The 25,696-nt window shown below is 39.8% G+C and overlaps 1 protein-coding gene across 1 annotated transcript in view; it reads left to right on the top strand.

Annotated features, from left to right (window-relative positions):
* The window catches only part of LOC109933362 (collagen alpha-1(II) chain-like), a 161,142-nt gene extending 136,691 nt beyond the window's left edge, over positions 1 to 24,451 (top strand). The window contains exons 44-50 of the mRNA XM_048598746.1: positions 4,287 to 4,394; positions 6,509 to 6,562; positions 8,869 to 8,976; positions 10,657 to 10,951; positions 17,315 to 17,505; positions 18,489 to 18,731; positions 23,338 to 24,451. Of these exons, the coding sequence (XP_048454703.1) occupies positions 4,287 to 4,394; positions 6,509 to 6,562; positions 8,869 to 8,976; positions 10,657 to 10,951; positions 17,315 to 17,505; positions 18,489 to 18,731; positions 23,338 to 23,484 (1,146 nt within the window). The 3' untranslated portion in view covers positions 23,485 to 24,451. The remainder of the gene's footprint in view (positions 1 to 4,286; positions 4,395 to 6,508; positions 6,563 to 8,868; positions 8,977 to 10,656; positions 10,952 to 17,314; positions 17,506 to 18,488; positions 18,732 to 23,337) is intronic.
* Positions 24,452 to 25,696: the final 1,245 nt, after the last annotated feature.

The raw sequence follows: 25,696 nt of genomic DNA, 5'->3' as shown, positions 1-25,696 counted from the left end.
AGGGTCTAAGCCCGAAACGTCAGCTTTCCTGCTCCTCTGATGCTGCTTGGCCTGCTGTGTTCATCCAGCTCTACACCTTGTTATCTTAAGACAAGGCAGCACAGTTTACTTGAGTGGAATGCAGAATGATCTGTAATACGGGAACACTTGGACACTACCGATACCGTCAGCAGCTACATGAGCAGGAAATGATGCCAGCTGCAGAAAGTCGAGCTCGAGATTTCAGAGCTCAAATGGCAGCTACAGTCACTGTGGTGCATCCGCAAGGCTGAACGTTGTGGATAGTATGTCCGGGGGTGGGGGAGTTCACACCACTGTTTAAGGCCCTGGAAGCAGAAAGGGAATGGATGACCGCCAGGTTGTACAGGAGTTCCCTGGGGTTCCACTTACAAATTAAATTTGTTTTGGAAACTGATGAGGGCATTGGTTCCTCAAGGAAATGCAGCCAGAGTCAGATTTGCAGCGCCGTGAGCAGCTTGGCTGTATGGGAGGGACAAAAGAAGAAAGGAGGGGCAACAATGATAGGGGATTCATTGGTCATGGGAACCAACAGAAATTTCTATGTCTGTACATGTGATTCCAAGGTGGTATTTTGCCTCCCTGGTGCCAGTGTCAAGGATGTCTTGGAACAGCTGCAGGACATTCTTCTGGGGCAGGGTGAACAGCCAGAAGCTGTGGTCAACACTTGTACCAATGACTTGTGTAAGAAGGGAGATTTTGGTCCTGTTGTCACAATTTAGGGAACTAGGTAGAAGATTAGCAAGCACAATCTCAAATATAGTAATCTCCAGATTGCCCCCAGTGAGAACAGGAAAAGGAGGATAAGGCAGATGAATGCATGGCTGGAAAGATGGTGAAGGAATAGGGGCTTTCTGATCCTGCCTTTCGGAGAGATGACACCTATATAAGTTGGATAGGTTGCATCTGAGCAGATCTGGCACTGAGTTCCTTGCAGGTCACTTTGTTAGTGCTGTTGAAAGGATTTTAAATTAAATTGATAGGGATGTGGGGACCAGGAGAAAACATACAAAAAGGATATCATGGTTCACAAAATACTTGGAGAGACAGGTAACACTATATTAATAGGTGAAGTCAGAACATAGGAGAAAATAATGAACTCTAAATCACACTGTACATATACGTGAATGTGCAAAATATATTTAATAAGATTGGGAAGTTACAGATGCAGAATGTCATGTGGAAATGTGATATGACAATAACAGAGACCTGGCTCAAGGAATGGCAGAACTAGGTATTAAATATTCTTGAGTATAAGATGTTCAGAAAGGGCAGAAAAAGAGGGGAAACAGTATGTTTTAAGGGGAGCAATGCAGTACTGGAAAAAGAGGATGTCCCAACAGTTTTAACGACAGAATCAATTTGGCTAGAACTGTGGAATAAACAAGGACCTAGATCGAGCCTATAGACCACCAACCAGTAGGAGGGATCCAGAGAAAAATTCTGTAAAATAAAATTACATAAAGAAAACACCATTATAGTGTAGTTTTATTTTTGGGCATTTAATTAGCCAAATGTAGACTGTAAGGAGCAGTGAGCATAAATCATGTTTAGATGCATTTTCTATAGCAGTATATCAACAGTCCAACAAGGAAGGATGCACTGTTGGAGCTGGTTGTAGGAAATAAGTTGGGCCAAATAGATCAAGTGATAGTGGGGCAGCATTTAGGAGACAATGATTGTCGCATCCTAAGGGGTAGGATGATGATGGAGAATGCCACTGGTCATTTCAGATATAGGAAAGGCAATTGGCAGAGCATGGACTTCAATGGGTCAAGAACAGAGCTGGGCCAGATAGACTGAAATGTGAGATTAATGGAAAAATCTGTAACTGAGCGACGGGATACCTTCAAAGAGGAAATTGTTCAGGTACAGTCAAGGTATGACCCCTTAAAAGGGAAAGGTAGGACAAAAGATGAGAAAGGAAACAGAAATTAAGATAAAGCAGAAAAGATGTACTTATGACAGGTATCAGGTAGAACAGAAGGTTTACAGGGAAGGTGCTAAGATGACTTATGAGAAAAGGCTGGCAGCCAACATAAAGGCAATCCCGAAGTCTTCTGTACAAACAGTAAAGAGAGTGGGAAATTGAGGAGTAGAGACGATTAGGAGCCAAAAAAAGGAGATTTATACGTGGAAGTGAAGGCATGCTAAGGTGGGAAATTAATATGTTGTATCTGCCTTCACCAAGGAGGGAAATGCTACCCAGACCATTAAGGTAGATGAGGAAAATCTGTCACCACAAGGTGCAAAATTGAAAAGGAGGATGTGTTGGATAGACTGTTAGTATTTAAAGTTGACAAGACATGAGAACAGGATGAGTTACATCCAAGGATATTGAGGGTTGTGAAAGTGGAGATTACAGGAGCATAGTCCACCATTTTTCACTCTTCCCTAGGCTCAGGGGAAGTGCCAGAAAACTGAAGAATTGTAAATATCATGCCCTTTCAAAAAAAAACATTTTCAAGAATAGGCACAGCAATTACAAGCCAATCTTTTAATTTCAATAGTGAGGAAGCTTCTAGAAACAAGTCTTCATGATTGGATTAATTCTTGCATGGAAAAGGAAGAGTCAGCATGGAGTTTGAAAAGGGAAATCATATTTAACTGACTTGTTGGAGTTCTTTGAAGAGGTAACAGAAAGGGTTGTTGAGGGTAATGTTATTGATGTTGTTTTTGGGCAGCACGGTGGCTCAGTGGTTAGTACTGCTCCCTCACAGAGACAGGGACCCGGGTTTGACTCTAGCCTTGGGTGACTGTCTGTGTGGAGATTGCATGTTCTCCTTGTGTCTGCATGGGTTTCTCTTCCGGGCCCTCTGCTTTCCTCCCACAGTCCAAGATGTGCAGTGGGTGGATTGGCCATGCCAAATTGCCCATAGTGTCCAGGGATGTACAAATTAGATGGATTAGCCATGGAAAATGTGAGGTTATAGCATACAGGAGGGGGCTAGATCTGGGTGGGATGCTCTTTGGAGGCTTGGTGCTGACTCAGTGGGCTGAATGGCCTCTTCCACACCATATGGGTTCTTTGAATCTATGTGGTATACATGGATTTCCAACAAGGCATTTAATACACTGCCATACAAACTTGAGAGAAAATATAAAATTCATGGCTAAAAGGGACAGTAGTGATGTGAAGAAAGAAACTGGCTGAATGATAGGAATCAGAGAGCTACAGTCAATGGGTACACTTCAGGCTCTTGGAAGGTTTTATACCAGACCTCAGTCACAGTTGGTATTGGGACCCATGCTTTACCTGATTATATATTCAGGATATAGATCCTGGTATGCAGGGGATTGTTTCAAAGTTTGCGTGAGAGGCAAACTTGGAAGCATTTTAAACAGTGAGGAGAACAATGCAGAACTTCAAAAGCAATAGACAAGCTGGTGAAGTGGACAGATAAATGACAGATGAAGTTCAACGCAAAGAATTACGATGTGGTACATCTTTGTGAAATGGACATGGGCAGACAGGATAAAATAAAATGTACAATTCTAAAGGACTTGCAGGAGTAAAGAGACCTGTCTGTAAATATAAATCATTGAAAGTGGTAGGACAGATGGAAAAAGCAGTTAGTAAAACATACATTATCTTGGACTTTATTACTGGGGGAATAGCGTACATATGTGCAAGGATGTTATGCTTCACCTGTATAAAACACTTGATACAGCTCTGCTGGAGTATTGTGTATAGTTCTGGGTGATATACTACAGGAAGGCTGCGAAGGCATTGGACATCACACAGAAGAGGTTTACAAGAACAGTTGCAAGGAAGAGAAACTTCAGTTATGACGATGGCTTTGAGTGGTAGGCTTATTCTCCTTGGAGAGTAGAAGGTTGAGAGAGTATATGATAGTTTACAAAATAATGAGATGGCTATGCTGAATGGATAGGGAGAAACTGTTCCCATCTCATAAAAGGATCAAGAATGAGATAGCGATTTGCAAAAGCAGCAAATGTGAGATGTGGAGAGAATATCTTCACACAATTTAGGTCTGAACGTACTGCCAGGACGTATCATGGGGACAGTTTCAACTGAGGCATTTAAGAGAGCTTGAGATTGTTTTCATTCAAATAATGTGCAAGGGCATGGTGGAAGAGGCAGAAGAAAGACACTGAGTTATGACACTGATTTGGAATGAGAGGCTGAATGGCCTCTTCCTGTGCTGTAGCAATGCTGGTGATTCTATGACGTGCCATACATTGAAATTATGTTACGTAATACATCTGCAATCTCCGTGACGCAATGGTTTTACATTTATTTTCAGGGCCCACAAGGTCCACGTGGTAATAAAGGTGAAGATGGACAGCCTGGAAGCAATGGTATCAAGGGTCATCGGGGATTCCCTGGTGCACCAGGACTGCCAGGCCCTCCTGTAAGTATCTTGTACATCTGTGACTTCTGGACTAAATACAAGAGAAAGTAATGTGCTGCAGGCTCCCTGCACTTAACACACTTAAAAACAGCAGCACATCAATCAAGGGAAAATCTGTTATCACAGGTATAGACCATCTTACCTAATAGATCTTCTAATTTGGTGGAGTAATTTATTTTGGTCGTTCCTAAGCATGGAGTAGCATAATATATCACTTCTGAGGAGGAGAAGAAAAACAAAAATAGACACCACCTTCCTAAAATATTCTTGTGTGTGAGCTCACAGCAACTCAAATGTTATTTGTAGAATCTGGATGTTTGCAAAATTAATATTTTGTTTGCAAAGAAAGTGGTGGGTTTACTTCATAATTCACCAGTCAAAATACACATGTTTCAGAGAAATACAATGTGCTGCACATATTAGTGGAAGTTTTTCAATCTGAGAGAAATGGTAGTAATAGGATTTAAGGCTATCTGTTGGGAGATGTGATTGAACAAGAGTACTGATTCAGGAAATTGAATGTGAATCCACATCAGTTGAAGTTACAATAATCTTACTGCTATTGAGTTTTTTCAGCTACTGTTGCCTTTAATTAGGAAACATTCCTTTTGGCTTAACTGATAAACCTCATGGAAAGGAAAAAAAAACATAAGGAGAGTTTCTTTCTCTGAATGAGCCTGTCTTCATGCTGGATGATGGTGCTGTACAGAGCAACCATTGTTTGACAAGGACACGAATGTTCCTCCCACACTTTCAACAAGGGTGAGGGTAATTCTATGCTGGAACCCTGTGCAAAATTCAATTGGATTGTGCTGCAGCCCTCTGCAATTCTCCTTACACCTACCATTGCTGGGACCTCTACTGGCAACTCCTTCCCTGTTCATATATATTATTCATGGAGGGGTGGGTCAAGCACAAGTGTCCTGAGCAGATTTCCCCCTTTTATGCTCCATTTGTGAACTCCTCCCAGAAAAGAGGAACCGAGAAACGGAGCAGATGAAGAGGGATTTGGAGCTGCATCTACACCTTCCCTTTTCCTACTTTGCTCAATTTAGCTTGATGGGAGAGTAGGAGAGCAATAACAGAAGTTAAACAGATGTGGTGAGGTCTCTTATGGATGACTCGTGAACTCAGCCAGCTGGCTGCCTTTCTGGCAGTGGAGGCCAAAGGCATTTTGACTCTTCATTTACTATTTAATTCAGATGACAGCTGCAGAAGCCAAATAGATGTGATACAGCTCTGTAGACTTGGGACATGCAATATTCAAATCAAATCATGATATGGCTGAGGAGGGTTTCAATTGGACCATCAAATCTGAACCGGCTATCCAACTTGTCCCACACTCATGGCCTTTCCCTATATTCTTCTAAGTTTCTCCCTTTCTCCTCAAAAGTTAATGATAATCTGTCTCCACCGTCATTTTAAGCAATGCAGATTCTAATAACTTGCTGGATAAAATCAAATATAATTCAACATGTTTTGACTTTTTGCAATATATTTCAAGACTGACACTTTTGCCACTGTAAACAGTTGTTGCTTCTTTATTCTAGCAAACAGAAGACAATGTTGAACACCTCTATTGAATGTCTCCTGAACCTACTCTGCTCTAAAGAAAATAATCCCAGATCTTCCAGTCTCCCCATGTAATTAGTGTCTTTTGTCTCTTGTGCCAGTCTAAACAAAATCTTCTCTGGACATATTCTAAAAGTTCTTCCTAAATTGTGTTGCCAAGGATTGAACACAATGTCCCAGCTAGGTGCTAGCTAATTTAAATAAAGTAATCACTAGAACCTCATTGTATTGTACTGAATGCCTCCATTTATAAAGCTAAGAATCCCCTTCTTATTTTTAAGACTGGCAAAGCTGCCCATTACTTCCAAAGAAGTGTATCTGGGCCCTCTATGCCTGCACCTTCTGTAGAATTCACTCACCCCATAAAATGTATTGTTTCACATTTCTTTATGTTATGTTTTTATGTCTGTATATGCTATTGTGACGTCTATTATTGTTCTCCTCTCTACTTATTACATTTTTGTGTCATATTCAAATTTTAAAGTGCTCTGGTTTACTCCTTATTGTTGCTGTAAAAAGTCAAATTATTTCATTCTCTCCAGGGGATTTCTGGGGAACCAGGCCCTCCTGGACATGCTGGAGCTCAAGGTGCAAGAGTGAGTAAAAGGGAACACTACTGTAAAACTTCATAAAACTCAAATACTGTCTTTCTAATCTCTTACCTACATAGATCTTGAGTATCATATGAATATAGGCAGACAGATAATTTCACTAATATGAAGGCTATCAGCTAAATTATGCATAGTTTGGCAAAAATAAATTATCTGTTAGGATTTTACCAACCTTGGGCAATGCTTTGGGAGACTGTCAGGCAACTTCTAACATTGGGATTGGCCGTGTCTCAATTGCCTGCTATCTAGGGATGTGTGGCAAATGTGAATATTTAAAGGCTCTTGAAGCCTATTTTTTTTTCCAGAATATCAACATTTTGCAAGTGGTGAAACAACTCCCTGTCAGTTACATGGGCAGGGGGACAATGTTGGAGTCTCGGCCTATGGCAAAGGAGCTGCAAAAAAAAAACAACTCTGCCACCCATGTCAAGTCATCTAAAAATGGAGGTGCCTGAGATGGCTCTTGGTTCCTTACTGGCATTGCAATGCAACACACAGACACTGGTCTTCAAAACTCTGGATAGTTGGAGACCAGATGTATCCTGACACTTGTGCATTTGGACACGTGGAGTCATACAGCATGGAAACATGGCCTTTGGTCCAACCGGTCCATGCCAACTAGACATCCCAATCTGACCTAGTCCCATTTACCACCATTTGGCCCATATCCATCTAAACCTTTCCCATTCATATATCCATCCAGCTGCCTTTTAAATATTGTCATTGTAGCTGCCTCCACAACTTCCTCTGGCAGCTCATTCCATACACGCACCACCGTCTGTGCAAAAAAGTTGCCCCTTGGGTCCCTTCTAAATTTTACTCCTCTCACCTTAAACCTATGCCCTCTAGTTTTGGACTCCCCAACCAAGAGGAAAGGACCTTTGCTGTTTACCCTATGCATGCCCCTCATGATTTTATAAACCTCTATAAGGTCACCCCTGACCCCTAAAGCTCCAGGGAAAAAAGCCTCAACCTAATCAGCCTCTTTCTATAACTCAAACCCTCCAATCCTGGCAACACCATTGTATATCTTTTCTCACCCTCTCAGGTTTAACAATATCTTTCCTATAGAAGGGTGACCAGAATTGTATGCAGTATTCTAAAAGTGGCCTCACCAATATCCGGTACAAACGCAACATGACATCCTAACACCTATATACAATGCACTGAACAATAAAGGCAAGCGTGCCAAATGCCTTCTTCACCACCCTGTCTACCTGTGACTCCACATTCAAGGTACTCTGCACGTGCACCCCTAGGTCTCTTTGTTCAGCAACACTCCCCAGGGCCCTACCATTAACTGTGTAAGTCCTGCCCTGGGTTGCCTTACTATAATGTTATCAGTTTATCTCAATTAATCTCCATCTTCCATTCCTCGGCCTATTGACCCATCTGGTAAAGGTCCCATTGTACTCTGAGATAACCTTTTTCACTGTCCACTACACCACCTATTTTGGTGTCATCTGCAAACTTACTAACCATAACTTGGAAGTGCCAACCCACTAACTGTGCAGTGATTACCCAAGAAGTTTTAACTTCAAATGGACAATCACCCAGTGTCTGGTACCATCAAAACAGGTTTCCAAACTCACGTACTTCAATAATTAGCCAGGAAATGTGAGAGGATTAAAACTTGCTCCAAGTCCTAGGTAGATATCCTATTGAGCCCTCAACTCTCACCAATCCCAAAACATTTATGCAACCACATATTTCCATCACTCTCACTGACAATTGTTCCTTCCCAATGCTTCCAGGTGTCTGACCAATCCCCCTCCACACATGGGACAGTAGAATCCTTTACCCCCTTACCCACACTGTCTCCTGCCAACAGGTTGTCAGCTTTTTCAACTCAATATATTTTCTGTAGCAGACTTCATGGTATTCCTTCAGGACTCCCCTGCATTGCTTGGCTGTCCTGAGAATGAGATGGATAGAATTTTTTCTGCATTGCACTTATTTTTCAGATGTTCTCAGACTGTCAGTCTATGCCCAAAGCACACAAAAATAAGTATCAGCCCCATTACCTAACTCGTGGAACCCACAGTTTAGTTGTCCTGGTAGGACACCTAAGACAAGCATTTAAATATATTGTTGAGTGGCCAAATACCTGGTGAAGGATTTATTTTCGAAATCAATCATCCAGGATCAAGGAGTGTTCTTCATTGAGTGTATGTACAGCAACCAACAATAAGTCAGAAGAATGTTTTTCTGTGAAGACAGGGCTTCTGTCATTTACAGACAAATAGAGTTTTGCACATGAACTTATTTAATTCCATTTTAAATATTTTAAGGGTCCTCCAGGTTCAGCTGGTCCCCCTGGCAAAGTGGGTACCAACGGTTATCCAGGCCCTATTGGTCCTACTGGTCCACGCGGTTTACGAGGAGAATCTGGCCCCAGTGTAAGTAAACAGCAAAGACCTGACTTAATGGAGCAGAAGATTGGAAACTTAACATTTCTGGCCTCTCATTCATCAGTGAAGATACAGTAGAAAAGGGGGTGACAGGCAGTGTAATGATCAAATAAACTATTGTAGCATGTAGTTGAGGATGTAAAGATAAAGTCTATTTCTTTATAGTGAAAGAAAAAAAATACAGTGGAGCTATTGCGCGGCTGGGTATAAACTAACAGCCACCAATTAATGAGAAGGAGTTAGAATAAGGAATCTGCAGGCAATTTACAGAAATAATTAGTGATATCAAATTAGAGATGTCATAGCAACAGTATAAAGAGCAAAGCCGGTAATGAATTCCTGGAATGTGTACACAGCAATGTGTTCATCAAAGGATAACAAGTGCAGAGCTGGATGAACACAGCAGGCCAAGCAGCATCAGAGGAGCAGAAAAGCTAACGTTTCAGGTCTGGACGCTTCTTCAGAAATGTCTTCATCAATATCTTTTTCTAGCACATAAGAAGAGGATAGCACAGGATGTAGCTCTGGTGAATTAAGTGTAGCAAATGGATCATATTTCAGCAATCACATTTTTTTGTAGGTTTCATATGAGTTGTGGTAAAGAAAAAAGGTACAGTCAACAATAAAAATGCTTAACTGAAGGTAAACTAACTTTAGTGAATCAAGAAGGGATCTGATACAGGTGGAGTTGAATCTAAAATTAGTAGGCACAACTGTAACTAGCCAATGCGAGGCCAAAAAATGTGGAGTTGGTTTGGATACAGAGTTACCAGGAGAAGAAAGAAGGGCATTCAAAACTAGAAATCATCGGATGGGTAAATGTCCAAAGGTGAAAATAAGGCACTAAAATGAGATTTATGACAATGTTCATAGTACAGAGAATTAAACTGAACAGAGGAAGTACAAGTAAAACCTGAAAAAAAGGAAATAAAAGGAAAGGAATGGAAATACAAAGTACACGAAAGTTTCGCTGAATTACCCGCAGGATATATTAGAGGTTATTTCATATTTTGGCAACAAATTCTGTTTTCACCCCAAATGCAAGCATTGAGTTATCAGAGTTTTCTCTTTACTGGCGAAACAAGCTCCAACTTGTTCACCCTTTCCTGAGAAGTATGGTGTGTCAGTTCTAGTCTATTTCTAGTAGATTATTTTTCCACGTTTTCATAGTAATGGAGACCAGAGAGTACACCAAGTATAGTCCATTAACGTTCCCCACAAGTTTCACATAACCCTATTGTTTTTTAAATTCTGTGCCTTTTTAATAAATCGCAGTGCTTTGTTTCTTTTTGTTTTAATTATCATATTAACTTGTGCAATTTGTATCCTCAGGTTTCTCTATTATTTAAAAAATTAGCATCCATCCAACTTGTTATGTATAAAATTCGAAGTAGGCACATAGCTTGACAACACAGAGTGGTGAGCTTGTGAAATTCCTTGCCATAGGAAACTGTTGAAGCTAAAATATCGAAGACTTTCAAAAAGGATTTAGATATAGTTCTTACAGGTAAAGGGATCAAAGGATATGATGAGGAAGCAGGAACAAGGCACTGAGTTGGATGATTAGCCATGATCATACTGAATGATGGAGCAGGCTCAAAGGGCTTAATGAACTTCATCATCTCCTATATGCTATGTTCATGTGTTTCTATACTTTGAACTCTGTAGGGTCGTTCTGGTGATCATGGCCCTCCTGGTATTCCTGGTGCCCCTGGTCCCCCCGGTCCTCCTGGCCCCTGTTGTGGAACAACAGACAGTGTTAATAAAGGCGTAGTGTATCCAGGAAGCTACTACTATGGTGATCAACCTAGTGAACCTGTGAAAGAACAAGAGGTAGAAATAATATCTGCTCTGAAATCCCTCAACAGCCGAGTGGACACAATCCTGATCCCAGATGGATCACAGAAGAGCCCTGCTCGAAGTTGCCGAGATCTAAAATTTTGCCATCCAGAATTCAAGAGCGGTAGGGAAGCTATTTGAGATAATTACATTTCTTTTGTCTTTGGATTAAATTCATTGTAAATTAAAAGTATAAGTTTAGGGACGATATATGAGCAATCACTTGGAACTTGAATATTATTGAAAACAGAGATACATTGTTGAAGCTTTTTGTCTTGATCTTATCAAGGCAAATGCAGGAGTGCCAAAATATAAACCATCACAACAATTCATTTTTCAATAGGGAAAAGTGTTGACTGGTTGGCAAGTCAAATGATTGATCGAGGCATTACACTGAAGAAAGCAACAAGGAACTGATTGAACGAAACAGCATGTCTCTTTGACTGTTAACAATGAACTGAATACAGATCATTCTCCCTTGTTAAATTGTTATTGTCATGTAAAAGCTGACAGTCTTGCATTTGTCTTGAAGAAGAAAAAAAATGTTTCAACAATGTGAATCATTTTTCAATAGTACCTAATGTGTAACATGAACCTACAAGATTATCAGGCAGAAAGTGACTGGGTCATCAAACCTTGCCCACATGATTGTTTAGGTATTTCTTGCCTCCTTCCTTTTGCACCATGCTATCTCACAAGAAAAACAACAGTGCCTACAAGAAGGAAAAGCTTTGAAAAATTCCTCTCAAACTCCTCACGTGATCAAAACCAGACCAAAAGATTGCACAGACTTATTATTATCCAATCTTTAACATTGAGTTTAATTTGCCCATTTGCTCATAATAAAGATTACTTTTCATGTAATTGGTAATTCTAAAATTAAATTGACACAATTTAAAAGCTGAGGTACCTTAATGTTTTAACATTAAAACATTAAGTTAAATCAAAGTTAATATCATTGGCAGTTATCGCATAAAAGGTTCCAAGTTAGTATCATGTTCTCCTGTTACTTAATATAGGTGTTAACAATGAAATAGTTGAGTTAATATCTCCCTTAAAGTATCAAAGGGAAAAATATATTAATCAATAAATTGATAAAGATTATTTATCGTTAAATCTTAACTTTTACTTTGTCCAGACGAATTTCAGAAGTAGACTGTTGAATAATTTTTACAATCCCCATAAAATCATAGAATCCCTACATTGTGGAAGCAGGCCATTTGGTCCATCGAACTCACACTGACCCTCTGAACAGCATCCCACCCAGACCCACCTCTCTACCCTATCCCTCTCATCCTGCATTTCCCATAATAATCCATCTAACCTGCACATCCCTATACGCTATGGGCAATTTAGCATGGCTAGTCCACCTAACCTGCATATCTTTGGACTGTGGGAAGAAACCCACACAGACACAGGCAGACCATGCAAACTCCACACAGACAGTCACCAGAGGTTGGAATCAAACCCGGGTCCCTGGCACTGAGGTAGTAGTGCTAATCACAGAGCCTCTGTGCTGCTGTCTATATAGTGGTCAGAAAGATTTCCGCTTCTACCTTTCACAGTTGTCAAAAGACAAACTTCATATACAGCAAAGCTGATTGGCTAGATCTATGCCTCTAGCAGTGAAGAGACCATTGGCAACACAAATTCTTACTAAGTAAGAGGAGGGATGGAACAGAGTCAACGTTTTTACTTTGTAAGGCAAAAATTTGTCTCTATCTTTCCAAAAAGTTACTCAGCTGTATTTCAGAGATATTTCTGAATAACACAAAAAAATCATGGGATTCAAAGGATTAGATGCTTGTGCTTTTGTGGTACTGGTTACAAGAAGATTACAAGTATAGGCACGTACCAGAACGTCAGAGTAATTATTCCATTTCAGGAAATTATACCTTGCAGCCTTTCGATTTTCCATCAATCAAGTTAATGAACAGAAAAAAATATGGGCTGTCAGAGTGCCATTTCTTAAGCTGTACATCCCAGCATGGTAGGTGGAAAGTGAACAACGTGAATCTATGATTTTCAGAAATTATTAAAAGTTGTTGCAGAATTCTCAACAGATATTTGATGGAACACACTTATTGCTGATCCTTGGGAATGTGGTGCCTAATTTAAATAAGAAAAATAAATTTCAAGGATGGCACATTATAATATATATTACCAGCTTTGTTGTAATCTAAAATTGAACTAACATAAGGACACAACATATGTAGAGAAAATGTTGTATTGTTGTAAATAGTGGATTTTTGGAAGGCTCTCCTCAACCATAGTGAAAGGAAGGCTTGTTGGGCCTCCAAATTGATTCAGATATTTTCAATTCCTCAAATTTTTTTTTCTAATTTGCCTTCAAAGTCAACTTTATGCTCCCAACATTTGCAAGTTTGATTCTCTGCCTTGCAACTGTTGTCCACTGATACAAAAGCAGGATTGTAGAATGTGTGCTGCATCGTGGATTACTTTGTTTGCACCTTTTGGATTCTGTTTACATGTGTCACATTAAACAGTAAAAAGGAACAAAATGAAAGGCATTGCTACTTTTCAAAACATGTTTGAAAAACCATTTTTGTATTAGAGGATTAGAATTTTTATTATTGATATTTAAAAATCCCTGCTAGTAATGCTGAAGTCTTCCAAAGCTGGTTTAATTAAAGGACAAGTAGTCAGAAATTATTTTAATTCGGGCATATGGAACATGATAACAGAATTGCTAAAGGCGTAAGTTTTAGGGAATTTACTAGATAATGTGAGAACTGGAGTAGACTTCAAGAAAGCGTATGCAATTTGGTGAAACGAGGAGACATGTAAGAAATACAATATAATACAGAATAAATTGAATTAATGTGTTTGAGGATGAACAACAAATAATGAGAATAAACACAATGGAAAGTTGCTCAAAGGAGCAGACAAGCAGAGAGACTTGGGAGTTAAATTGGATAAAGCATAAATCAGGTATAATGATCACAGTTTGTAATTACTTCATGTGCATACAAACTGATGAAGGCAATGATAAATATAATGCTGCTTGTGTGAGGTTACCACTAATGAAAACTATCCAGCATCACCTAAAACAAGACTTCAACTATATATGGAATTCACCAGTTTTAAAATCTCCCCACCTCCAGCCTCATCCCATGTCCAAGTCTCCGTCTCATCCCCACCTCCTAGACCTGACACAACCTGTCCATCTTCTCTCCCATAAATTCCTGAAGATGGGTCCTGACCTGAAACATCAGCTTTCCTGCTCCTCTGATGCTGCCTGGCCTGCTGTGTTCCTCCAGCTCCACATTGTGTTATCTCTGACTCCAGCATCAGCAGTTCTTGCTATCTCACCTTCTCTCCCACCTATCTGCCCCACTTATCCCAATGACCAGTCCCCACCACTCCCTACCTGCACTTACCTATCACCTTCCCCAGCCCCACCTCTCCTTTCTCTATTTATTTCTCAGCTCTCTTCCCGCTCCCCATTTCTGAAGAAGGGTCCTGACAAAAAACGTCAACTTTCCTGCTCCTCTAATGCTGCCTGGCCTGCTGTGTTCCTCCAGCTCCACACTGTGCTGTCTCTGACTCCAGCATCTGCAGTTCTTGCTGTTTCTTCAACTCTTAAAAGCAGTTTCATTCTACTGCAGGTCCTGGACATTAAAGTGAATGATCAGGATGAAACTACAAAAATGGTTCACCACGCTAAAGAGCCTTCCCAAATTTCTCAGAGGCAACTTGGAGGTCTTGGTGGAGGAAGTTGATAGCAAGAGAGTGATTCTGTTCCTGCAGCAGGATGGGTGGCACTCTAATTAAATACTGACAAGGCTATGGGGTCAAGTAGCTACACTAGTCAATTCCAGTAATCTGTGCCCAAAGTTGGCATCCTTCCATCTAACTAATATAAGAGATATGAAGCAAATCCATTAGCATTGGGATAGGTTCAAACAAAATGCTTGATAGTTTCAAACCAATCAAGGAAAGGCAGGTTCTTCTACAAGTGCTGTAGATGAGGAGGTTGGTGTCATTGGTGCTGCTGCCTTCTGCATTATTTGCTGTCAAACTGCTGTAACTATTGATCATTGTAACAGTCTGCAGTATCTACAGTTAGTGTGCTAGTCTATAGGTCACGCTGCCATTTCTGTCTGTTACTGACTAATCTCTCCCATATGTGAAAGTTGATATTTCGGACCATCATGGTCCCTTACAGGCTTCCTTCAAAAGGAGCTTTGTGTATCCTACTAGCCTGCAGATAGCTACCTCACCATACAGAACACCTATGGGAATGTGTCCATCTTCCACATGTAAAAGAATGATTTTTATTTCTCTAACATTTTTCATGTCTGCTTAATGGATTACTTTATGAAAAGTAGTCACGGTTGTTATGCAGGAAACTTGGCAACCAATTTTCATGTTGCAAGCTCCTACAAACAACAAAATGGAAATAAACAGATCATCTAGTTTTGTGATGTTGATTGTGAGATAAATATTGACCAAATCATTGATGATCAACAGATTAATTTACCTGGCTTGCTATTTCTGCAGGCTTTTCAAGCACCACATAACTACCTATTTAAGCCCAACTGTGTTTTTTATAGCTTCAGTTCTTCTTTAAACAAACATGAGTAACCTTCTGATTGATTGATTTATTTATTGTCACATGAATCAGAGAACAGTGAAAAGCTTTGTGTACGAGTGGTACAGGCAGATCATAGTAAGCAAGGATGTACAGATCAAAGGTTGTAAGTAAACTTAGAAAGAGGTATACAGGTTACATTGCACACGGCATGCTCTAGGTGAGGGCAACGTTAACAAGATCGGCATTATTTGTGGCTAGGGAGTCCATTCATCAGCCTAATAATGGCTGGGAAGAAGCTGTTCCTGAACCTGCTCGTGTGTGTGTGTTCAGGTTTATGTATCTTCTGCCTGACGGAAGAGGTTGTAGGAGGTCATTACCAGGGTACGATGAGTCTTTGATAATATTGGCCACCTTTCTGCAGCAGCAAGCCGTGTAAATAGAGTCCATGGATGGAAGGTTAGCTTTTGTGATGGTCTGGGCTGTGCTCACCACCTTCTGTAGTTTCTTACAGTTCTAGGCAGGGCAGTTGCCGTACCAGGCCATTATGCACCCAGACAGTATGCTTTCAGTGGTGCATCTGTAGAGGTTTGTGGGGGTTTCCTGAGCTGCCTGAGGAAGGGGAGGTGTTGTTGTGCCTTCTTGACCATCGCATCTACATGGTAAGTCCAAGACAGATTGTCAGTTATCGTCAGTCTGAGGAACATGTCACTCTCCACCCTCTCAACCTCAGTTCCATTGATGTAGATGGGGGCATGTTCTCCTTTCTTTCTGAAGTCAATGATCAGTTCTTTAGTTTCGCCAACATTGAGAGACAGATTGTTTTCATTGCACCATGTCACCAAGCCTTCTATCTCCCTTCTGTAGTGTGACTCAATGTTGTTAGATGTCCATCCTTCCACGGTGTCGTCAGCAAACTTATGGATGGCATTCGTTTGGAATTTGGCGATAAAGTCATAGGTGTACAGGGAGTACAGTAGGGAGCTGAGGACATATCATTGGGGGGCCCCAGTGTTGAGTATTTTTATGGAGGAGATTCAATTGTCTCTATCCTCACTGATTGCAGTCTGTGGGTCTGAAAGCTGAGGATCCAGTTGCAGAGGGTGGAGCTGAGACCCAGGTCATGGAGTTTTGAGGTCAGCCCGGAGGGAATAATGGTATTGAAGGCGGAGCTGTAGTCAATGAGCAGGAGTCTGACGTAGGTGTCTTTGATGTCCAGATGTTCCAGGGATGATTGCAGGGCTAGGGATGTGGCACCGAATGTGGACCTGTTACATCGGTAGGCAAATTGTAGGGGATTGAGGAAGGCTGGGAGAGTGGAGTTGATGTGGGCCATGACCAGCCTCTCGAAGCACTTCATGATTATTGAGGTGAGAGCCACTGGGCAGTAGTCAGTAAGGCACATTGCATGTGTTTTCTTAGGTACAGGGATGATAAACTCCCATTTGATTTAGGTATTCTGGCAACTACCAAGTCCAGCATTTTGATTACCATACCTTCCATTTGTTAATTCCTTAAAGCAATATGACACCAATCTTTAAAATGCACTGAACTGTAAGTTCCTTTAATTGCGTTGGTCACATTTTCTGAAGTTAAACCTGAGTTAAAGACTTGCATCATGAACAAAATATTCACATGTGCCTGCTTTAGCTGAATAGCTGAAATGTACATGTGAGTCTTAAGTATTAATAAGTATAGAAGAATGTTACGCATGAGCCAAATTGCTGATAAATGGTTAATGTAGCCTGGTGCATTAAGCAGTGTGAAAATTTACATTTCTTGCTCAGCTACACGCCATAACTGTTAAGGTAAATAGGTACAAACAATCCATCCAAGTGTGACAATTTGTTTCTCCAATGTAATGAAAGTTCTGCATATTAAACCTGACTGGTAGATCAGTGTGAGAATTTTGCTTTGTCATCACTATTTTAGGAGAGTACTGGATTGATCCCAAGCAAGGCTGCAAATTGGATGCCATCAAAGTACATTGCAACATGGAGACTGGAGAGACCTGTGTGCCTTCCAACCCCAGCAATATTCCACGCAAGAACTGGTGGACAAGCAAAAACAGTCAGCGAAAGAAACATGTGTGGTTTGGAGAATCCATGGATGGTGGATTCCATGTATGTTTTTTTTGGCTATTAGGAAATAATGTAAACCAAAAGCATGAGACAAGAAAACTGAAAAAAATGTTAAAATATGTTTAATTATCCACCATAAGACAATTGTTCAATGTTAAACAAATTGGAGATAACAAGTTGTAGAGCTGGATGAACACAGCAGGCCATGCAGCATCAGAGGAGCAGGAAGGCTGATGTTTCGGGTCTAGACCCTTCTTCAGAAACAAATTGGAGTTCACTCTTCTTTGACTTTGTAGCCTAGATTTTATGATTTGATCTTCAACTCCTGTAATTTTTTTGAAACATTTTAAAACGTATGATTATTATTTTTATATCAGTGCAGACCAAACTACTGTAGTTTTTCTACAGTTACATACAATTTCTTTGGGCGGCCTGGTGGTACACGATTTAAAACCAGAATTCGTACTTAAATTCCTGTATCCAATGGAGACGTCACCATTACGACAAAGGTGGGGGCTAGTATCACAAAATGTGCTCTGATTGACACAGCAGCAGGTTTTGCATAACAGGAAAGGAAATCAGGCACAGTGCTGACTCTCCCTGAACCTGTTTTACAATACTGATGTGAACCATTTTTGTGTTATCGAGTACTTAGAATTTGCATTGCTGATAAGACAGTTAGCAGTTGTGTTCTCTATAATGATGGACAAACAGGAGGGTAGAAGAACACAGCAAGCCAGACAACATCTGGAGGAAAGGAGCAGTATGTTATCTGGCTTACTGTGTTCTTCTACCCTCCTGTTTGTCTACCTTGGATTCCAGCATCTGTAGTTTTTTTTTGTCTCTAACCAAGTATTCTTTATAATGCTCTTTGTAGTTATAGCAGAGGTTCTAAATAAAGGACCATTAACACCTTAAGTGCACTGGGAGTGGCCAATGACACCAGTATCATGAGAATGATTAAATAACAGAAATATCCCTTCATTATAATTGAATGAATTCAATGAATAAATCTATTTCTGCAGTTTAGCTATGGTGTCAATGCGCTATCAGAAGATACTGTTGAAATTCAAATCGGATTCCTTCGCCTGCTTTCCACTCGAGCATCCCAGAATATCACCTACCACTGTAAGAACAGTATTGCCTACCTGGATGCTGAGACTGGAAATGTGAAGAAAGCTTTGAGGCTGATGAGTTGGGTCGATGTGGAGCTCAGAGCTGAAGGAAACAGCAGATTCACATATAACGTCCTTGAAGATGGTTGTACCGTAAGTAGCAAAAAGATATTCATGCGAAATATATGTAAGAATAGGCCATTCAGCCCATTGGTCGTGACTGGTCTAATTGTGGTATTAACTCCATCGAGCTGTCTGTCCCCAAACACTTAATTTGTGATCATCAAAAATCTCTGCCATGGAAATATTCATGATCCAGCTTCTGCTATGCTATGTGGAATAGAATTCTAAAGTTATGACCTTCAAAGAAAATAATTTCTCCTTCATCTTTGTTTTAAATAGGAGACATATCCTTTTTGCATTTACCCTGTTGAATCCTCTCCGATTCTTATATAATTAATTAGGATCAACCTAATTGCTGAACCTGCATGCTAACTCTTTTTGATGCACATTCAAGGAGACACAGCATTCTGTAATCTCTCTCCATTTAAATAGCATATTTTTCTATTCTTCCTGCCAAATTGGGCAACCTTTTCCCCACATTGCACTCATAGTCCAAATATTTGTCCATTCACTTCACTTGTGTACATCTTTTTGCAGACTCATTGTATCCTCCTTATGACTTGCTTACTGATCAATCTTTATATATTCAGCAGAGCTGTTCCAATATAGTCAGCCCCTTTATCCCAAGTCATTAAAATATATAATAAATGCTCAAAGCACCAGCATAAATCCCTGTGACACCCACACATTGCAATTTGTGAACCTGAAAATGATCTATTTATCACAATTCTCTATTCCCTGTTGGTTAGCCAGTCCTGCACATGCTGAAAAATCATCATAAACACCATAATAATCTCATAATCTGCAGCATCCTTTTATGTGGTGCCTTATCAATACCTCTTGAAAATCCAAATCTATGTCCTTGTCCATCATCCTATTACATCGTCAATAAACTTTAACAATTTTGTCCAAAATAATTTCCCTTTCATAGCATCTGCTGATTCTTCTTGATTTTATCATAATTTTCTAAGTATCCTGTTACTACTTGTGTAATAAAGAATTTTAGTGTTTTCCCCAGAACAGGTATTTAGCTAACTGGAATGAAGTTTCAGCTTTATGTCTTCCTCCTTTCTTGCATAGAATTGTTACTTTTGAAGATTTCCTATTGACTGAGGTATTCTCAGTGTCTGGAAATTTTGGAGGGATTATTATCCACTTTTACTGGACAACTTCTCTTACAATTTTTGATTTTAGTGTGAAGGCCATCATATCCAAAGAACACTTAATTCCCCATCAGTCTTCTAGTATATTTTCCCTAGTGATCATGATTGTTTTAATTCCTCGCAGACCCGCCCTCCCCCAAACACACACACTTGCTTTCTACCGTTCTTCGGATGCCTTTTGTGTCTTCCACTGTGAAGACAGATACAAAATAGTTGTTCTAAGTCTTTATTATTTTGTTGTTTCCTCAGTCTCACTCCTAATGGACAAATGCTCATTTTCATTCCTCTTTCTCCTTTGATATATTAGCAGAAGCTTTTGATAGTTTTCTATTGTGCTCCCACTTTTCTCTTTTTTTAAAATCATCTTTTAAGTTTCTAAAATGTGCCCGACCATCATCAGGCTTATCACTAATCTTTACAGCAGTGTACACTTTCTTTCTGCTTGATATCATCCTGAACTTCCTTAGTTAGCCACAAATGATGTATCCTTCTCATCATGCCTTTCTTTCTGGAAGGAATTTTCCTGTGTTGAAAATTATAAAATATTTCCCCAAATGTTTACCCTGTAACCTATTTTTCCCCTTCCAGATTTTTCAACACTAAAATAAAACAAATAACAGTGGTTGCTGGAGATCTGAAACAAAAACAGAAATTGCTAGCAAAATTCAGCACATCTGGCCACATCTGTGAGGAGAAAGAGTTAACGTTTCAAATCTGGTTCTGAAGAAGAGTCACTGGACCCGAAACGTTAACCCTGCTTTCTCCCCCACAGATGTTGCCAGGTCTGCTGAGTTTTGCCAAAATATTCGGTTTTTGTTGTAGTTTTTCCAACTCTGTTTTCATATATTTTTAATGTCTTTATTTAAGCATAAAACTCTAGTTTCAGATCTACATTTCTTACTGTCAAACTGAGTGTGATTACTCTTATTAAGCAGATCCTTAATTAAGAAGTTGTAAATGAATCTTGTCTCAATACAGGTTGCTAAGTGTAAAACAGACTCTCTTATTTAATTGCAGAATGTGTTCTACAAAATTGTCCAAAATTCACTGTATGAACTCTTCTCCAGGTGACATTTGCCAATTTGATGTACAGGTTAGGTGGATTGATGATGCTAAATTGCCCCATAATGTCCAGTGAAGTGCAGGTTATGTGAATTAGCCGTGGTAAATGCACTGATGGGGCGAGTCTGGGTGGGATGGTGTAGAATCAATGGGCCAAATGGCTTCTTTCTGCACTGTAGGGATTCTGTGATTTAATTCTATTCTATTCTACATATCTGACCAAATATTAAAATCTCTCATTATTATTGCAATACATTTCTTAAAAGCCCCTATTATTTTTTGATTTATATCCTATCCTACAGTATAGAAACTATCAGGGGGCAACAAATTACTCCCAGTGACTAATTCCCTTTAATAATTTGAATCTCCGCCAAACCTAATTCCACATCTTGATCTCTCACCTAAGATTATTTCTCACTGAAAGTAAAAGTGTCTTAGTTCCAAAAGAACATAGGCTTTTCTCTCATCAGAGAAAAGCCTATGAGTTTAACATAATATTCACCATGCATCAGGTCACGGGCAAGTTTGAGAAGTGGGGCCTTCATGGAAATCTCAGCTGGTAAGAGAAATGAACCTGAACTGTTGGGTTCACTTTGTATTGAAAATCCAGCTAACTGTACTGATTTTAGATGCTGAATAGGCTGGGGCTATTTTCCCTGGAGCATCAGAGGCTGAGGGGTGACCTTATAGAGGTTTATAAAATCATGAGGGGCATGGATAGGGTGAATAGTCAAGACTTTCTTCCCAGAGTAGGGAAGACCAAAATTACAGGGCGTAGGTTTAAGGTGAGAGGGGAAAGATTTAAAAGGGACCTAAGGGGCAATTGTTTCACACAGAGGGTGGTGAGTGAATTGAATAAGCTAGCAAAGGACGTGATAGAGGCTGATGCAGTTACAACATTTAAAACATCTGAATGGGTATATGAATAGGAAAGGTTTAGGGGGATATGGGCCAATTACTGTCAAATGGGACTAGATCAGTTTAGGATATCAGTTAGTGGGTGGCGTGGTGGCTCAATGGTTAGCACTGCTGGGCCTTGGCCTGAAACATCGACTCTCCTGCTCCTCTGATGCTGCCTGGCCTGCTGTGTTCCTCCAGCTCCACATGGTATTGGCTCTAACTCCAGCATCTGCAGTTCTTGCTATCTGTCAAATCATTTTGAATATCCTTGTCCACCCATGGTAATTATGACTCTGTAATTGCTGTAGAAAACTCATTTATTTCTATTTCTGCTATCAATTCATCAATCTTGTTATGAATATTCTGTGCGTTTAGGAAAAGGGCCTTTAATTTTGACATTTTACCCTGTTTATCAGCACCAAACTTTGTTACCAGTGCATTATGATGCTCGCACACTCACAAACAAGGGGAGAATGTACAAACTCCACACAGATAGTCGCTGGAGGTTGGAATCATACCCAGGTCCCTGGTGCTGTGAGGCAGCAGTGCTAACGATTGAGCCACCATGCTGCCCCCATGGTGGCAGGTGAAACATGAATCACCTGCAGCATACCAGCTAGTGCCTGAGGCAGCACAGATGTGATAGGTTCTGATAGGTACCTCCCTGTTACACACTGGTCATCTTGACTTGTATTGCTATGCTGCACTACTGCGTTATTCTCCCTGTTCAACTTGCAAACTTTCTCCTCCTATAAGCCCTCTGAACTCCCACTGTTTAATTTAAAGCTCTGTCTACAGTCTTAGTTCTACAATTCATCAGGATACTTGGATCAGAGTTGTCTTGCTGAAAGCCATCCCAACAATTCATCTCCATTTTTTCCGAGTACTGATGCCATTGTCCTATGAATCAAAACGCATTTCTCCTTCACCAGTCAATGAGCAATATATTTCATTCTTTGTTCCTATTTACCATTGCCAATTTGGCTAGTGACTTTGTGGTTTTATGTTTAATATTAGCCCTTAGCTGCTTGTACTCCCTGAGCAGATTGTCTTTCTTAGTCCTGCCAATGTTGATGGTACAGACATGGAACATGACAACTGATTCCTAGACACCACGCACCCCCACCCCGCTAAAAAAAAGCTGCAAGTTCCTCTCCGACACAGAAAAAATGTTTTTGACCCTGGTATCACTCAGGCAACACAGCCTTTAGACCTCATGCTGAATGCTGCAAGGAATCATATCCATCCCCCTAACTATAGTTTGCTATCAAAACCAACCTTGGAGGTCTGTGCAGCCAGGAAAAAGAGGGAATGTTGATGACATGTACATTATTCCTTTTTACTCCATCCATCTAATGTGCCCTTTTGTTTTGTTTTGCAAATGCAGGAACAGACCGATTTAAACCAATTAATTTTGAATACTGTCAGTCATTCATTCTAACTAATATGATTTATGTCAACCATGTAGTTTATGAGATGAAACTAAAAGCTTTATTTCTGTTTGCTCGTAGAGGCATACAGGAAATTGGAGCAAAACTGTCTTTGAGTATAGAACACGGAAGAGTCTTCGTCTGCCCGTTGTGGATATTGCACCTATGGATATTGGTGCTGAGCACCAGGAATTTGGTGTTGATATTGGACCTGTCTGCTTCTTGTAAATTTCAAGATCCATTTGAAAACAATCTTTATCAGTGCTTAAATAAAACCGGACACGGGCTAACTAATTTCCATACTGCACTTATCCACATGCTTATATTTTGGACCTCCCAGGTGGAAATAATGTCCAAATCACTGCTCATCATTTTGATATAAGTTATAGAAAATACCAAGATGGAATATGCGTAACAAGATAATTTTTCCACTCAAGTGTTCAAACAATGACTTTTCTTTGGTGCCTAACACTGGGGTGAAATCAAGAAACATAATTCAAGTGCTGAACGTTCCCAACATCAAATTTAACTCACCTTTCTTACCAAGATGAAAATCAATACGTGCAGAACGTGCCCAGTTTCAACTACCTCATCATGGACAGAGACTGGGATGTGTTTGATATTCCCACGGAAATGTTGCACTAGTCTTTTAAAGTCTCAAACTCTGAGCTTTCCAGAAGCAATAAATTTAGGGATGATTCAAGGACAAGTGCTTCGTATGAACAATAAAGATATAATTGAAACTGCCGGTAGACCAAAGTAAACTAAATGTACTAAGTGCCCTGCATTCACTATATGTGTTCAACTAATTATTCATTGGTGCTTGTGTTCTTGAGTCTGGTTTTGTCTTTAAATTGGTGCTATTTTAAGTACAGACTTTCTCAAGTTTTTTACTCCTTTATAATTTCTAATTTTTGCTGCAAAGTCATTTCATTGGCTGTTCAACGATGCATTCCTTTTGCATATATACATTTATTGTTCAGTGCTAAGTCATCATCACTTTATCAGCTTGATGATTACTTTTTGTCATTCATATTTCTAAAATTCAGCAAGTGGATAAAGGATATTAAAGATTCCATTGACTTACTTGCAGAGTTATCAGTTTGTTGCTAGGCGAAGTCAGGTTTTTCTTTCCTGTAATGGTATTTGAATGCTTATTTGTCACAAAAAAAAAATAAAATGTACTGAAAAATTACTTGTTTTCATTTTTCTATTTTAAACTGGGCAACACTGGGATGGTATGACAACAATATACTGTCGGTACAGCTGGGTTGGATATTCGGAAAAATAGCAGAAAGTAAAAATAGCTTTTGGCAGTGTGTGTTACTAAATCATATCAGAAAGGATTTGTAACCACATCCTTGAGTCACATTATCGTCTATACATAAATTCAATTTAGGCAGGAAAATTTTCCAAAGTGCTTCACAGGAGTGCAATCAGGTATCAAGCCAGAAAAAGCTATTATGAGCAACGATTAAAAGCTTGTTCAATCTGGTAGGTTTAAAAGAGAGGCTTAAAGAACCAAACATGTACAGTGATTTAAGGTGGGAATTCCAGAATTTTGATGCAACAATATACACAAGAGACCAGAATTGGAGGACACTGGGTTCTTAGAGGCTGAGTACTAGAGGAGATTACAGAGTTAGGGAAGAGTGATGAGAGCCATTCCAGGTCAGGAAGTACATTTATCATTGTAGCGTCATAAGATCTTTCCTTCTGATTGATTCAGTGTAAATCTGTTGTATGGTTTGGAGCTTCATGCAGAATTTTGTGGTGGGTTATTAATCATTGCAAACTTAAGTCTTTGCTAACTGTGGAGAAAAATATCAATTTTATGGTAGACTTCATATAACTATGCCAAACCTTATTGATTCTAATAACATTATCTTCCTCTTAGTAGAATTTGTACTATTTAAAGCAAAGGGGTAAGTTATAATATTTAAATTCTGGAAGCAGAGAAGGTCTGATAGCAAGCAAAAATCCAGAAAGGCTGGGATTCCACATGTGGAATTTTAACTCTATAATGTGAGTCTTTCATTTTTGACAGTTTCCCCTTCTGAACATTAGCCTGACACAAAGGTATTTGCCCTCTTTACAAGGCTGTCCTTGCCTCCCTAAAGCTGGAGGCCGCAGTTAAACCTGCACAGCAATTTACGATTGAGGCTTCCAAATTCACCATCATCATTAAAATGTGAATCTGACTGCTGGGAGTGAACTACCTGCGCTTGTCCCATTTTAAATAAACTTGGATTTTGGCAGGTTGGAGTCAGCTTCCACACATGCGACCATTCCTGAAACAGATCCTATCTGCTCATACATTTTATAACTCCCCCAAAACCTACGAATTAGAAGCATGTACATTTTTTTTAGCATTCCTTGTGCAATTGGAATTTCAGCTAAAAAGCAATTCAAAACTGAGCTGTTGGAATGCTATGATGCA

This window comes from Rhincodon typus, chromosome 7 (genome assembly GCF_021869965.1).
Source record: "Rhincodon typus isolate 14 chromosome 7, sRhiTyp1.1, whole genome shotgun sequence".
Taxonomy (NCBI): domain Eukaryota; kingdom Metazoa; phylum Chordata; class Chondrichthyes; order Orectolobiformes; family Rhincodontidae; genus Rhincodon; species Rhincodon typus.
This window is presented reverse-complemented; position numbering and strand designations above follow the sequence as displayed.